The sequence below is a fragment of the Ammospiza caudacuta genome, chromosome 26 (genome assembly GCF_027887145.1).
Source record: "Ammospiza caudacuta isolate bAmmCau1 chromosome 26, bAmmCau1.pri, whole genome shotgun sequence".
Lineage (NCBI taxonomy): Eukaryota > Metazoa > Chordata > Aves > Passeriformes > Passerellidae > Ammospiza > Ammospiza caudacuta.
This window is the reverse complement of record NC_080618.1, coordinates 5,443,599-5,457,379: the sequence shown is the minus strand read 5'-3', so window position 1 is coordinate 5,457,379 and position 13,781 is coordinate 5,443,599. Positions and strand designations below refer to the sequence as shown.

Genomic DNA, 13,781 nt, shown 5'->3' with positions numbered 1-13,781 from the left:
TTAAAGTTCAGATCTTCATCTCAGGATTACATAAACAGGACAACTTGCCTGTTAAAAACAGAGGAATAAAGGTTTACATGGAGACTGATCCACTCTGGAACATTCAGAACATTTTAGAGTGAAGAAAACCTGAATGAAGACACAACAAAGGATTTTGGCTTATGAAAACTGACACACTCAACTTTGCTTTCGTTTTTTACTCTTAGAACAACTTAACTAAATTACACTAATACTTCAGCAGTCAGGGTTTTAATTAAAAAAAAAATCATTAAGAGCTCTTTATCCCAAGCTATTATCTTGCTGTGAAATCACACATTAAAAAAAAAAAAGCCTTTATAATACCACTTTGGCTTAGTAGGGTCCTTTCATTAGTGAAAAATACTTGTGTAAAAGGAGGTGTTAGTTGCTGATGGAAACCTCAAGCATGAACACAGAACAATCTCAACTGAGCTCATCCTCATGGTGAAATTTCTGCTATTCCCTGTTAGGATCTGGCTGCACAGACCTAATTATGAGTCAGGAATATCACAGCCTCCCTGGGGAGGGAATTGAGTCTGATGTAGGTTCATATTTTCTAAGAAATACAAAGAGGATGGGACTCTAATGCTTCATTTCTATTTTGCATTTTCAAGCATCAACAGGGAAGAGAAAACTGCTGTAAAAACCCTGGAGGCAGCAGCTGAGATTCACCTGAGCTCTCTCTCAGAGCAACACAGAGAGATGAAGGTTTGAACACTGAAAGGTGAGACCAGGCAGCAAAAATCTGGGGCAGGAGCACTGGCATCATCTCAGAAGAGCATCCTGGCCTCTAATTACATCAGCAATTAATCACCAGGCTCTGCTGCTGGATTGGGTAGGGAAAAAAAAATGTTCTCTCTAGGCCTGGACTTTTATCCTCCAATTTTGCACGTGTGGAAAAGAAATCTCTGTTCCATCCTTGCACCTGGGATGTGAGGAGCTGATCAGCTCTCTGGAGGGGAAGGTACATTCTGGAAAAGTGTTCTGAGACAAGAAGGGGAATCCATCTTTAGGTGGTTCAGGAAGAGCTGCTCGTCTCAGGATCACGGTTTGTCCTGAAATCTTCCTTCCACAAGGTCCAGTCAGCCCCAATCCCACAGGAGATCACTTCAGCTCACCTGAAGGTCCTTTTTCTAGTCAGACACTGTAAACACTGAGATCCAGCTGCTCCCACAGAGCAGATAACAAACTGAAAAACTCTCCAGCAGCTCCTCCCCAGCAAGGCCTTTTGTACAGTCAGGGTCCCTGAGACAAAAATTCTTTTCTTTCTGGTTTTTTGTGACAATTTCCATTGTTTCACTGAAAATCTCACCCAGGAAAATCTCTGCACTCCAGGATGCTGCAGCTGAACTGCTGGGACAACTCTCCTGTGCCCCACAACAACATGACAAATGGAAAACAAAGCAGTCAGGACACAGAAAATGAAGATTTTTGGGTCACTCTCAGTGTGATGTGGTCTAAGGCTTTGATCCCCCCATGGGTGGGACCTGCAGGGCTCCTCTGTCCCTCATGGGGTCACCTCATGTGGGCTCAGCAGCCGCTGGCCCCAGCCTGGAGCAGCCACTTGTATGTAATGTACAAAATCTAGCACCTTATTTTCAGAGGGGATTGAAATAAAGTACTTGGAATTTTTAGGAACAAAAAAACCCCAAAACAAGTTGTAGCAGCAATTCCCCTCCTTCCAAAACATCAACTTTTCTTTAGCTGCAACTGCTCTGAACTACTTCAATCCCAAATGAGGTTCCCACCCAGCTGATAGCCCTGACAGCATCTCCCAAATCCTTGGTCTGGGTGACCCAAGAGCTGGGGAGGTGCAGCTACAGAACATACCTGGAGCTTAGAAATTACCAGAAAACCCACCCCATAAATACCAAAGTCCTTGTGGTCTAATTGTCATATAAAAGATTGAAAGGATTAAATCTGATTCATCTCTTTCAGCACAGGAAAAGGGAGAAAACTAAAAGGAATTTCCCAGTTCGTGATTTTTTGATAGAAAATGAATAGAAATCTCTCTTTTCAGTTGATGTTATGAAGTAGTTTTGTGTCCTCACTGGTTCCTGCTCCATCCTCCTCTTGGATTCCTTCTGCCAGTCCCTCTGCAGATTTGCTCTGGCTCCCCGCAGAGTCCATGAACATGTTGGGAATATCTTTGCCAAAGTAGATCTTGCTGTTGGCTGCAATTGCCTTGTACTTCATCAGCTGCAAGTACTCAGGAGTTAACTTGAGCTGCACGGAGAGAAAACCAGTCACAACAGCTCAGCTTTGGGAAAAGGGAATTCCTACCTGAGCACATGAGGCTTTCCACGGGGCATGGCCAGCCCTCCCCAGGGAAAACAGTGCCCAGAGCCAGGATTTCCTCCAGCAGGGCTGAGGGCAGCTCCAGATGCCAGGGAATAAATGGCAGAATGGAAAGGGAAGGGAGCAGCTGGGGAAAGGCTCAGTCCAAGCATGGAGATGGCTCAAGGGCTCATCCCTTGCAGCCCCTGCAAGGAGAGTTCTGAGGGGGGAAACATCCCTGGCTCTGAGGGAAATATCCCTGGATGTGAGGGGGAAACATCCCTGGCTATGAGGGGGAAACATCCCTGGTTCAGTTCTGAGGAGGGAAACATCCCTGGATCTGAGGGGGGGAAACATCCCTGGTCCTGAGGAGGGAAACATCCCTGGTTCAGTTCTGAGGGGGGAAACATCCCTGGTTCAGTTCTGAGGGGGGAAACATCCCTGGTCCTGAGGGGGGAAATATCCCTGGATCTGAGGGGAACATCCCTGGTTCTGAGGAGGGAAACATCCCTGGCTCTGAGGAGAGAAACATCTCTGGTTCTGAGGAGGGAAACATCTCTGGTTCTGAGGAGGGAAACATCCCTGGATGTGAGGGGAAAACATCCCTGGCTGTGAGGGAAATATCCCTGGTTCTGAGGGAAACATCCCTGGCTCTCTCCTGGGAGCAGATCCACCAATGACTCTGGGTGAATCTGGCTCATTCCTTCAGGATAATGACATTTTAAGAGAGGACAAACCCTGGGCACAAACACCCCAGTTCTCTGCTCCTTCTCCCTGACCACCACACAACTGAAATGTCCTGCTGGGATGTGCTGGGAACTTACTGTGGGCAGGAACGCACCTGGCCATTCTATCCATGTTATTTTTCTGTTTGCACGTTGGATTTTTTGTTGTTTTTACTTCTGCAGTACTGAGGCTCTCCCAGGGTGTCTGAGATCAGTTCTTTCCCTTATTCTGCCCCTGCCTGTCACCCTGGAGATCTCCCTGCCAACTTGAGACTGGAATGAAAGCACATTTCTCATCACAACAGTGTGAAAGGGCAGCACTGAAAGTGATATTCCACAGAGAGCCCTGTGAGCCCCTGACAGAGCAGAGATTTCACACACCCTGACACTGATCCCTGCAGAGAACAAAATGAACTTGCAAATAAGGATCTAATTGTTGACTAATTGTTTCAGATGAAAGCTTTGCTGAGAGGACACGGCCTTGCTTTGCTTTTTGACTTAAACAAGGATCACTGCCTGCCCTGGTGCTGGTATTTCCCTACAGCCTGAGGCACCACAAAGGAGAGCACAGTACCTTGTTGGCCTCAGCCACCTTCATTGCAGTGTAACACTCAGCATCAGCTCTTGCCTTCTCTCGTGCAAGAAAAGCAGCATCTGGAAGCAAACACATGCTCTCAATCACATTTTTATTTCCCTTTGTACTGTTTGCAGCTGGTAACTCTTCAGAAGGTGGCCAGAGCCACCTCTGAACTACACAGGGAAGAGGGAACAAAATGGGAAACCCAGAAATGGGAGCTCAATTTACAGCTAAATGGCTGCAGGATGAGAGCACCAAGAAGCGAATTGCATCTGCAACTGCAGAGCTCCAAGAACTTGACAAACATCAAGGTTTGATTATCCCCATCACGTGGGCAGAGCTGAGCCTTTCTTCTGGAGCCAGGGCTGACTCTGGTGCTGAAATGCAGAACTGCAGACGTGGGATTTACCCACAGCCCCTGCCCAGAGCCAGCAGCAGCCTGGGCAGCCCAGCAGATTCTCTGGGCTGTGGATGGGATTCCCAGATGGGATTTGGGATGTGCAGACGAAGTTCTGGCAGGCAGAGCAGGGGATTTTAACCTCTACAGGCTCTGCCCCTTGCAGAGATCCTGGCCAGGATCTCTGAATCCTTTTCTCTGCTGTATCAACAATTGCTCCAAGGCTCTGACTCTGTGGATACTGAAATTCCTGACTCCTGGCACAGACACTTAAGGAACATTCCCCCTTTTCTGCACTCCTTTCCCCCTCTGCCTCTGCATCCATCCAGTGATAAATAATGATGGCTATCAGGCCAGCAGGGAAAAGATAAAATGAGTGGAATCCTGCCCATCCCCTGACGCATGGAGCCACACAATTTTTTTGCAATTGCAACATCTGAGAGCTGCACAGCTGGATAAACCATTTGTTTACTTCCCCTGGCAGGGAGGCCTGGGAGCTGCTGCACTTCAAGATCCTGTAAACAGCTGGATGGTCTGGCCCACAGCTTCCTCTCCTGGCTAAAAGCAGAGCTTGGGCCCAGTCAGAGACACCAGGAAAAAAAGGAGGAGGCAGGAATCCTCTGCCAGACTGAGGGCTGACACCTGCTGACACAGTTACAAGAAATAAATCCCATTGTATTTCTGCAAAGAGCTTCTTAATGAGAAGCTGCTGACCTGTAAAACTCTTAATTGGCTCCTCAATGGCTTCTGCAAAGCTTGTCAGGGCCTCTAATGAATGTAAGGGGAGAAAAGGCCTTGCCACTCCCAAGCTGGAATTGCAGAGCCCTCTCCACGCCCTGGAGTTTCTTTGACAAAGCAGTTTATCAGAACTTCTTAAATTGAAACTCCTGCAAAGATCACCTTGAGAAAGGGGGTTTCAAGAAGCACAGGCTGCGAAGAAATTCCTACTCCTGCTTGTGGTCAGGAACTTTACCCCTGAGAACGTCAGCCTGGACTGAAGAACAGTCAGCACACACTTCAAGAACTCCTTCAGGATTTACTTACAGGAAAGCTCACCCCTCACTCACCTTCAATCTCTGAAATCCTCTTCTCTGTCTCCTTTTCCATCACTTTCTGCCCATAAGTTATTTCAGCGACTTGTGCAATCTTTTCTGCCTCTGCAATGCAAACAAGAACATGCCCACGCTGTCATCACACGTTTTCCTAACACCAGGAGCAGCCTCACCCTGGAAAATCCTCACTCATCACCCACTTCAGGTGCAAATAAACGGTGGGAACAATTTCCAGCCCGCAGAGAACAAAGCTGGAACCCACTTGAGAAACTCCCGAGTTTCTTTGGGGATGTTTCAGATCAGGGAAGGTCTCAGTGAAGCAGGTGCATCCATCCCTCCCTCCTTGGGGTCTCTGCTCTCTGTCCCCCCTTTCCCTCTCCCAACCCCTCCTTGGGGTCTCTCTGCTCTCTGTTCCCCCTTTCCCTGTCCCAACCCAGCCCCACAGACCTATCAGAGCTTTCTTCCTCTCTGTCTCTGCCTCCTTCTCCACCACCTTCTGCTTCTGGGCTGCTATCAGCAGCTTTGTCTTCTCACTCTCCCTGGGGAGCAGAAAAACCAGTTAAAACCAGGACCTCAATGCTGTGGGACTCCCAGCACAGCCCCAGAACGAGCTGCTGCCTCTCCCCTCCTTCCAGCATGTGGGATCAGCAATGTCTGCACAGAGCTTTTTGCTTGAATCAAAACATTCTTTCCTCCTCTCCACAGCAGGAAGATTTCCCTGTGACAATCCCTGCAGGCTGCCCTGCTGCCTTTTCTATCTTTTTGGTTTTTACTTATATTCATGAGTTTTTTAAGTGAACATAAATAAAAACTCTGCTCCTGCTCCCAGTCAGGGAAGAGACCCTGGAACTGAGTCTCTCAACACATCCTGCTGTATTTATTACACAGGATTTACCACGAGCAAGCCCAAAAGGTGACAGGCAGTGCTGGGGAAGCAGAGTGGATGAGAGGGATCCAATCCTGGCAGCTGGCTCAGGGCACTGCAGAGGGATCAGCACTGTCAAGTGCTGTCAAAGAGAGTTATTTCAAAGCTTTGCAAGTCTTCAGCTTGTTGAATCAACAGTTTCTCCATCCCAGTCAAACAAGAGGATTAGTGGTGAAATCCATCCCTCTGCCACTCAGGCTCAGCAGGGGAAGGAGCCCCAGGGCAAACCCTGCCTGTGCTCAAGGGCTGAAGTGCTCAGAGCTGCTCCTCCTCAGCCCCATCCTGAGGGGAAGAAGGCTGAGGGCACCACAATGCCCCAACCCTGAGTTTTTGTGCCCTTCTGGATCCTTTTTGGGCACTTACATGAGCTCGTAGTTCCTCCGGATGGTTTCAGGGATGTTTGGCTTTGTCACTCGAACTGCCTGCAGGGAGAGACACACCAGAGAACCTGGGCCACAGATTGTGACCAAGCCCAAACCCCACAGAGAAACAGCACTGAAAGGTCTCCTGAAATGACAGGAGAGTGTAACCTGGGCAAAGAGCACCCAGGAGAAACTCAACACACCAAAACTGGGAGGGGACAGGAAGGGCACTGCTCCTACTCCCCAGGTTAAATGAAATTTGTGTTGTAAAGCAATTTCCTAAAGAAATCTCAGTTTCTTGTTTCCTTTTAGCCCTTTCCCCTCTTCACAATCTTATTGCTTGACTCCCCAACTTCTGAAGAGCCTCTAGTGCCACAACAATCTGCCCCTTCAATATCTCAATCAAACCCTGATTACCTGTATAATTAATCCAGGGGCCATCGTGGTTAGGTCTTGCTGCAAAGCCAGTTTGAGGTTTTCATCAATTTGATCTGATTGGGGGGAAAAGAGAAGGGAATGAAAGATCCCCCAAAGCAGTTTCCTGGGATGTGAGCTGGGATGGCTCATATTTCTTATTCCTGGAAAGCACAAATGGGAGTTGGATGAAGAAGTGCTGGGCTGACCCCAGGCAGGCTCCCAGCTATGGGACACACCACAGGAATGTGGCAGGCATGAAAGGAAACCCTGAAGTTTCCCTTAACCTGCAGCCTGGAATCTTCCTGAGCCACATACAGCATCTTCACAACCAGCAAGCTGTGCTCTAACCCCTTCCCCACTGAAATTCCCCACTAAATCCTGGAGTGATGAGGTAAATCCTGACTGATTGTGACCTGTGCCAGCAAATGGAAAGGCAGGAATGGGAAATGGCAGCATCAGTTACTTTAACAGGCTGCAAAAATCATCAGCAATGTCTCTTTGGCTCAAGGAGACCCAGAACTCCAGCACAGCTGAGGATTTCAAAAGGAAACATAACCTAAACCCTGCTCTGATGAAAGCTCCAAGGAGGGCAGAGCTTCCAGCTGGGGCCTGCTGGGAAGTGCAGAGGGAAAAATCAAACAGTAACAGCCTTGAGAGGGATCACATCACACTCCTGGACTGTTTGCTTTGGTCCCAGTTTCCTCTCTGGAACTCCTGATGAAGGCCAGCCAGGAGTTTGGGAAGCAGCTGCTATCAGTTCCCTGCACCTGCTGGCAGATGTGGGGGCACAGGGTGATGTGGGGCTGCTCAGAGGGGCTGTGCCCCACTGCAGAGCCCCAGGGCTTGCAGGGAGTTTGCACAAGCTCAGGAGCTTTCAGCCCATTTCAAGCAGCAGCTGCCAACATCTGGAGCCTCCACGAGCCAGGAACTCATCCAGCCACCAGCAGGAGCTGGGAACTGGGGGGAGCTGAGCCCCAGTGTGGGAAGGCTCCATGGAAAGCCAGGCTGAAGAGCCAACAGGAGCCTGCAAACACCCTGAGCTCACCCAGACACAAAACCTGTCTTGCTGGGCCCCCAACAGCCCAAAGCCTGCGAGGATTTCCTGTGAGCCCAGAGCCAGAAACAAAACACTCAGCACTGCAGGAAACCACAGCATTCCCTCATTCTCTGCTGCCCTGTGCCTGCTGGGCAGGGCAGCTCCTGCCAGCCCTGTGGGCACAGCTACAGCCCAAAGCTGTGGCCAGGGGAGTGTGCTGAGTTTCTGTGAGAGCAGAAAGGCACAGCCAGGCTGTTCCATGTGGATCAGACAGTCCTGTGACCAATTCAATCCATGCCAGCTGCTGCACATGCACAGAGAATGGCACAGAATTGCTGCTCCCTTCCCTAAAGGGAGGCTGCTGGCAGGGCTGGCTGTGCAGTTTGTTGTTACAACAGAACTGAGGCACTCAGCTCCAAAAGATAACAGGGATAAACCACGGCAGCTGGCTAAGAACCCTGCTGCAAGCAGAGCCAGCTTGGGATTCATGATACAACATGGATAAAACATGGATAAAAAACCCCAAACATTTGGGATGCATGGATAAAACCCCCCAACACTTGGGATTCGTGATAAAACATGAATAAAAGATGGATAAAAGATGGATAAAAAAACCCAAACACTTGGGATGCATGGATAAAACTCCCCAACACCTGGGCTTCATGGATAAAACATGGATAAATCCCCCAACACTTGGGATTCATGGATAAAACACAAATAAAACCCCCCCAACATTTGGGATTCATGGATAAAACCCCCAAGAACTTGGGATTCATGGATAAAACATGGATAAAACACAAATAAAACGTGAATAAACATGGATAAAACCCCCAACAGTTGGGATTCGTGATAAAACATGGATAAAACCCCCAACACTTGGGATTCATGGACAAAACATGGACAAAAGATGGATAAAACACAGATAAAACCCCCCAACACTTGGGATTCATGGATAAAACCCCCCAGAACTTGGAATTCATGGATAAAACACGGATCAAACACAAATAAAACCTGAATAAACATGGATAAAACCCCCCAACACTTGGGATTCATGGATAAAACATGGATAAACTCCCCCAACACTTGGGATTCATGGACAAAACATGGATAAAACATGGATAAAACTCCCCAGCACTTGGGATTCATGGATAAAACATGGATAAACTCCCCCAAAACTTGGGATTCATGGATAGAACATGGATAAAACCCCCCAACAGTTGGGGGTTCTGCACTGACAGCCCACCCCAGAGGCAGCAGCTCACCAAAGAGCTCGATGTACACCTCCTGCAGAGTGTGCACGCTGCAGAACTGGTTCAGCTCGTGGTGGATCTTGTTGAAGATGAGAGCCTTGTCATAGTCAGCCGTGTAGTTCTTGACAATGTCGTACACTGGGAGAGAAGAGGAACCACAGAATCAGAAAATCACAGAATGATGAGGTTGGAAGAGATTTCTTGAGTCCAACCTGTGCCCTAACACCTCACCCAGACCATAGCACCCAGTGCCATGTCCAGGCTTTTTATAAACACACCCAGAGATGGTGATTCTACCCTGAGAAGAACATTCCAGTACTTTATTATTCTATTCTATTCTATTCTATTCTATTCTATTCTATTCTATTCTATTCTATTCTATTCTATTCTATTCTATTCTATCCTATCCTATTCTACTCTATTCCATTCTATTCTTCTATTATATTATTCTATTCTATTCCATTCCATTCCATTCCATTCCATTCCATTCCATTCCATTCCATTCCATTCCATTCCTACTCTATTTCTATTTCTATTTCTATTTCTATTTCTATTTCTATTTCTATTCCTATTATTTTTCCGAATATCCACCCTACACCTTCCCTGACATATCCTGAGGGATCAGGGGGGATGGAGCAGGGAGAGCAGGCTCAGCACTCTCAGGGAAAGCCCTGCAGCTCAATCTCAGTGCAGAATGAAATGAGGCACTCCCTGCTCTCAAACCCTCTGCTCAGGGCAGGTTTATTCACTGCTGCTATTTTGTGGCATCAATATCTGTTTTGCTCACCAATATCTGTCCCCTGCCCTGTCTGAAGCCGCCCCAGGCAGTGCTGGGGCTGCACACACACACAGCTCCCTGCTGCATTCCCATGCTCAAACCCAAAGGATTTGGGAAAAGCCTGCCCAGGTGGATCTCCAGGAGCTTTTGCTCACAGCCCCTGAACCCCCTGGGACTCCAACCTGCTGCACAAAGCTCAGGGGGGCTGGGATAGAAACGATCAACAGCAAAAATTCCATGGGGAGGGGGCAGAGGTGACCGGCAGAGCTCAGGGCACACCTGTGGGACAGCCTGGCACCCTCCAAACCCAACCCTGCTGTGGGACAGCCTGGCACCCTCCAAACCCAGCCCAGCCCCTCCTGAGGGACAGCCTGGCACCCTCCAAACCCAACCCTGCTGTGGGACAGCCTGGCACCCTCCAAACCCAGCCCAGCACCTCCTGTGGGACAGCCTGGCACCCTCCTGGCTCATCCAGGTCTTCTTGGGGACAGCCTGGCTCCCACCAAACCCAGCCCAGCCCCTGCTGAGGGACAGCCTGGCACCCTCCAAACCCAGCCCAGCCCCTCCTGGGGACAGCCTGGCACCCTCCTGGCTCATCCAGCTCTTCTTGGGGACAGCCTGGCTCCATCCAGACAAACCCAACCCCTCCTGGGGACAGCCTGGCTCCCTCCTGGCAATTCCAACTCCTCCTGTGGGACAGCCTGGCTCTCACCAAACCCTGCCCCAGCCCCACCTTTGGGACAGCCTGGCTCCCTCTGGGATTCCTGGCTCCCTCCTGGCCCCCTCCAGGTAATTCCAGCCCCTCCTGTGGGACAGCCTGGCACCCTCCAGGATTCCTGGCTCCCTCCAGGTAATTCCAGCCCTTCTTGGGGACAGCCTGGCTCCCTCCAAATCCAGCCCAGCCCCACCTTTGGGACAGCCTGGCTCCCTCCTGGCAATTCCAACCCCTCCTGTGGGACAGCCTGGCTCTCACCAAACCCTGCCCCAGCACCCCATGTGGGACAGCCTGGCCCCTTCCAGGTAATTCCAGCCCCTCCTGAGGGACAGCCTGGCTTCCTCCAGGCAAATCCAGCCCAGCAGCCCCTCCTGTGGAACAGCCTGGCTCCCTCCAAACCCAGCCCAGCACCCTCTGTGGGACAGCCTGGCTTCCTCCAATCAATTCCAAACTCATCACCCCCTACAGGAGAGCCTGGCTCCCTCCAGACAAGTTCAGCTCCTCCTTGGGACAGCCTGGCTCCCTCCAGGTAATTCCAAACTCATCACCCCCTGTAGGACAGGCTGACTCCCACCAAACCCAGCCCAGCCCCTCCTGTGGGACAGCCTGGCTCCCTCCAGGCAATTCCAGCCCCTCCTGGCTCCCTCCATGCAAATCCAGCCCAGCCCAGCCCCAAGGCAGAGCTCTGTGACTCACCCGCGCTCTGGATGAGGAAATTCACCACCTCGATCCTGTCGAAGTAAATCATCACTCCCCCGCTGCAGAAAACCGGAGAAAACACAAAATGAGCTTTGCAGGAGGCTGAGGGGCTCCAAGAGGGACTGTGGGACCAGCCCAGCACACTGGGGCTCCCAGTGAGCCCAGTTTGGGGCTGGGAAGAGCTGGGTTTTGCCAGTGAGCCCAGCTTGGAGCTTGAGAGGAGCTCGGTTTTACCAGTGTCCCCAGTTTGGGGCTGGAGAGGAGCTTGGTTTTGCCAATTTCCCCTGTTTGGAGACGGGAAAGAGCTCACTTTTGCCATTTTCCTCAGTTTGGGCCTGGAGAGGAGCTCGGTTTTGCCAGTTTGGGGCTGGGGGGAGCTCAGTTTTACCAGTGAGCCCAGTTTGGAGCGGGAGAGGAGCTCGGTTCTGCCAGTGTCCCAAATCTGGGGCTGGGGACAGCTCGGTTTTGTCACTGTCCCCAGTTTAGAGCTGGGCAGGAGTTCAGTTTTGCCATTATCCCCAGTTTGGGCTCGGCAGGAGCTCGGTTTTGCCGGTGTCCCCAGTTTGGAGATTGAAAAGAACTCAATGTTGCCATTATCCCCACTTTGGGCTCGGCAGGAGCTCAGTTTTGTCACTGCCCCCAGTTTGGGCTCAGCAGGAGCTCGGTTTTGTCACTGTCCCCAGTTTGGGCTCGGCAGGAGCTCAGTTTTGTCACTGTCCCCGGTTTGGGCTCGGGAGCAGCTCGCTTTTGCCGGTGTCCCCGGTTTAAGCTCGGTTCCGAGCAGCTCCCAGCCGGTTCGCAATCACCGAGCATCTCACCTGGTGCCGCACGGGACATTCTTCACCTCGTCCGTCTGCAGCGTGGTCTGCAAGGATTGAAGAAAAGAGGCTTAGGAGAGGGATCTCCCCGGGATTTTTAACCGAGAGCCGCCTGTCCGCGGTACCGGGCACGGCCACAGCAGCCCCGGTGCCCCCCGGTGCCCGCCCCGCCCGGGCCCGCGCCCAGCAGCACCTGCACTGACTTGTAGGACGTGATGAAGGGCAGCATGAGGTGGAAGCCGGGCCCGCTGGTGGAGGTCAGCAACGCTCCGCCGCTGTGAGGGAACGGGAGAGAGACAGAGAGAGAGAGGGAGGGAACCGTGAGCGGCGGCGGCGGCTGGCCGGTACGCGGCTCTCTCCCCGCAGGGAGCCCCGCCGGGCTGCCTCACCGGTAGTAGACACCGATGTGCCCCTCATCGATCTTGTGCACGGCCGAGAGCAGCGCGGCGGCCGCCACGCCGAGGGCGAGGGCGGCGATGGCGCCGAGCTGGGCCATGCCCGGCACCGGCGGCGGCGGCACCGGCGGCGCGCCACTGACGTCATCACCGCGCGACGCCCCCCCGCGCCGCCGCCGCCAGGGGGCGATGGAGGAGCGGGGAATGAGGAGCCGGAGGCCGCGGGTTCGAGACCCGCCCGCGCCCGCCCGAGGGGTTGGGGTGCGGAGACCCCCGAGACCCCCGGGCAGGGGGACAGAGAGAGGCGGAGGAGTCGAGACTCATCCCATTGCGGCCCCTGCCACGGGCCGGGACACTTCTATTTCCCACTTTTCCCCATTTCCACGTTCCCACTTTTCCACATTTCCCACAGAAGACTCTCACAGGCCGGGACATTTCCCACTTTTCCACTTTTCTACATTTCCACTTTTCCACATTCCCACATTTCCCCTTTTCCACATTTCCACTTTTCCACATTTCCACATTCTACTTTTCCCCTTTTACACTTTTCCACATATCTACATTTCCACATTCCCACTTTTCCACGTTTCCACACTTCCACATTTCCACTTTTCCACATTTCTATTTCCCATTTTCCCCCTTTTCCACATTTCCACTTTTCCACATCCCCACATTTCCACGTTCCCACACTCCCAGTTTTCCACATTTCTGCATTTCCACATTTCCACATTTCCATTTCCCACTTTTCCACATTCCCACACTTCCACATTTCCCACATTCCCCACATTCCCACTTCACCACTCTTCCACATTTCCACATTCCTACTTTTCCACATTTCCACTTTTCCATGTTCCCACTTTTCCATGTTCCCACATTTCCACGTTCCCACTTTTCCATACTTCCACTTTTCCACTTTCCCCCTTTTCCACATTTCCACATTTCCACATTCCTACTTTTCCACTTTTCCACATTCCCACTTTTCCATACTTCCACTTTTCCACATTTCCCACTTTTCCACTTTCCCCCTTTTCCCATTTTCCACATTCCCACATTTCCACATTCCTACTTTTCCACTTTTCCACATTCCCACTTTTCCACATTCCCACCACTTTTCTACTCTCCCACTTTTCCACTTATTTCCACGTTTCCCACAGAAGACCCTCAGCTGGAAAGGGCCCATGGGGTCATCCAGTCCAACTCCTGGCCCTGCACGGCCACCCCAACAATCCCACCTTGTCCAAATGCTCCTGGAGATCTGACTCTAATATCTAACCCAAATCCCCCCTCTGTCAATTATTGTTCTCAGCCACAACATTTATATTTCTCAGCCACAACATTTT

The 13,781-nt window shown here is 51.1% G+C and overlaps 1 protein-coding gene across 1 annotated transcript; it reads right to left on the bottom strand.

The window, feature by feature from the left end:
* Positions 1–1,970: 1,970 nt before the first annotated feature.
* ERLIN2 (ER lipid raft associated 2) lies at positions 1,971–12,557 on the bottom strand. Its single transcript, XM_058820044.1, has 11 exons — positions 12,436–12,557; positions 12,240–12,321; positions 12,047–12,093; positions 11,226–11,287; positions 9,049–9,174; positions 6,751–6,824; positions 6,335–6,393; positions 5,494–5,585; positions 5,062–5,151; positions 3,595–3,674; positions 1,971–2,244 (listed from the first exon to the last, which is right to left on the bottom strand). The coding sequence occupies exons 1-11, from the start codon at positions 12,540–12,542 to the stop codon at positions 2,035–2,037; spliced, it is 1,029 nt and encodes a 342-aa protein (XP_058676027.1). The 5' UTR covers positions 12,543–12,557; the 3' UTR covers positions 1,971–2,034.
* Positions 12,558–13,781: the final 1,224 nt, after the last annotated feature.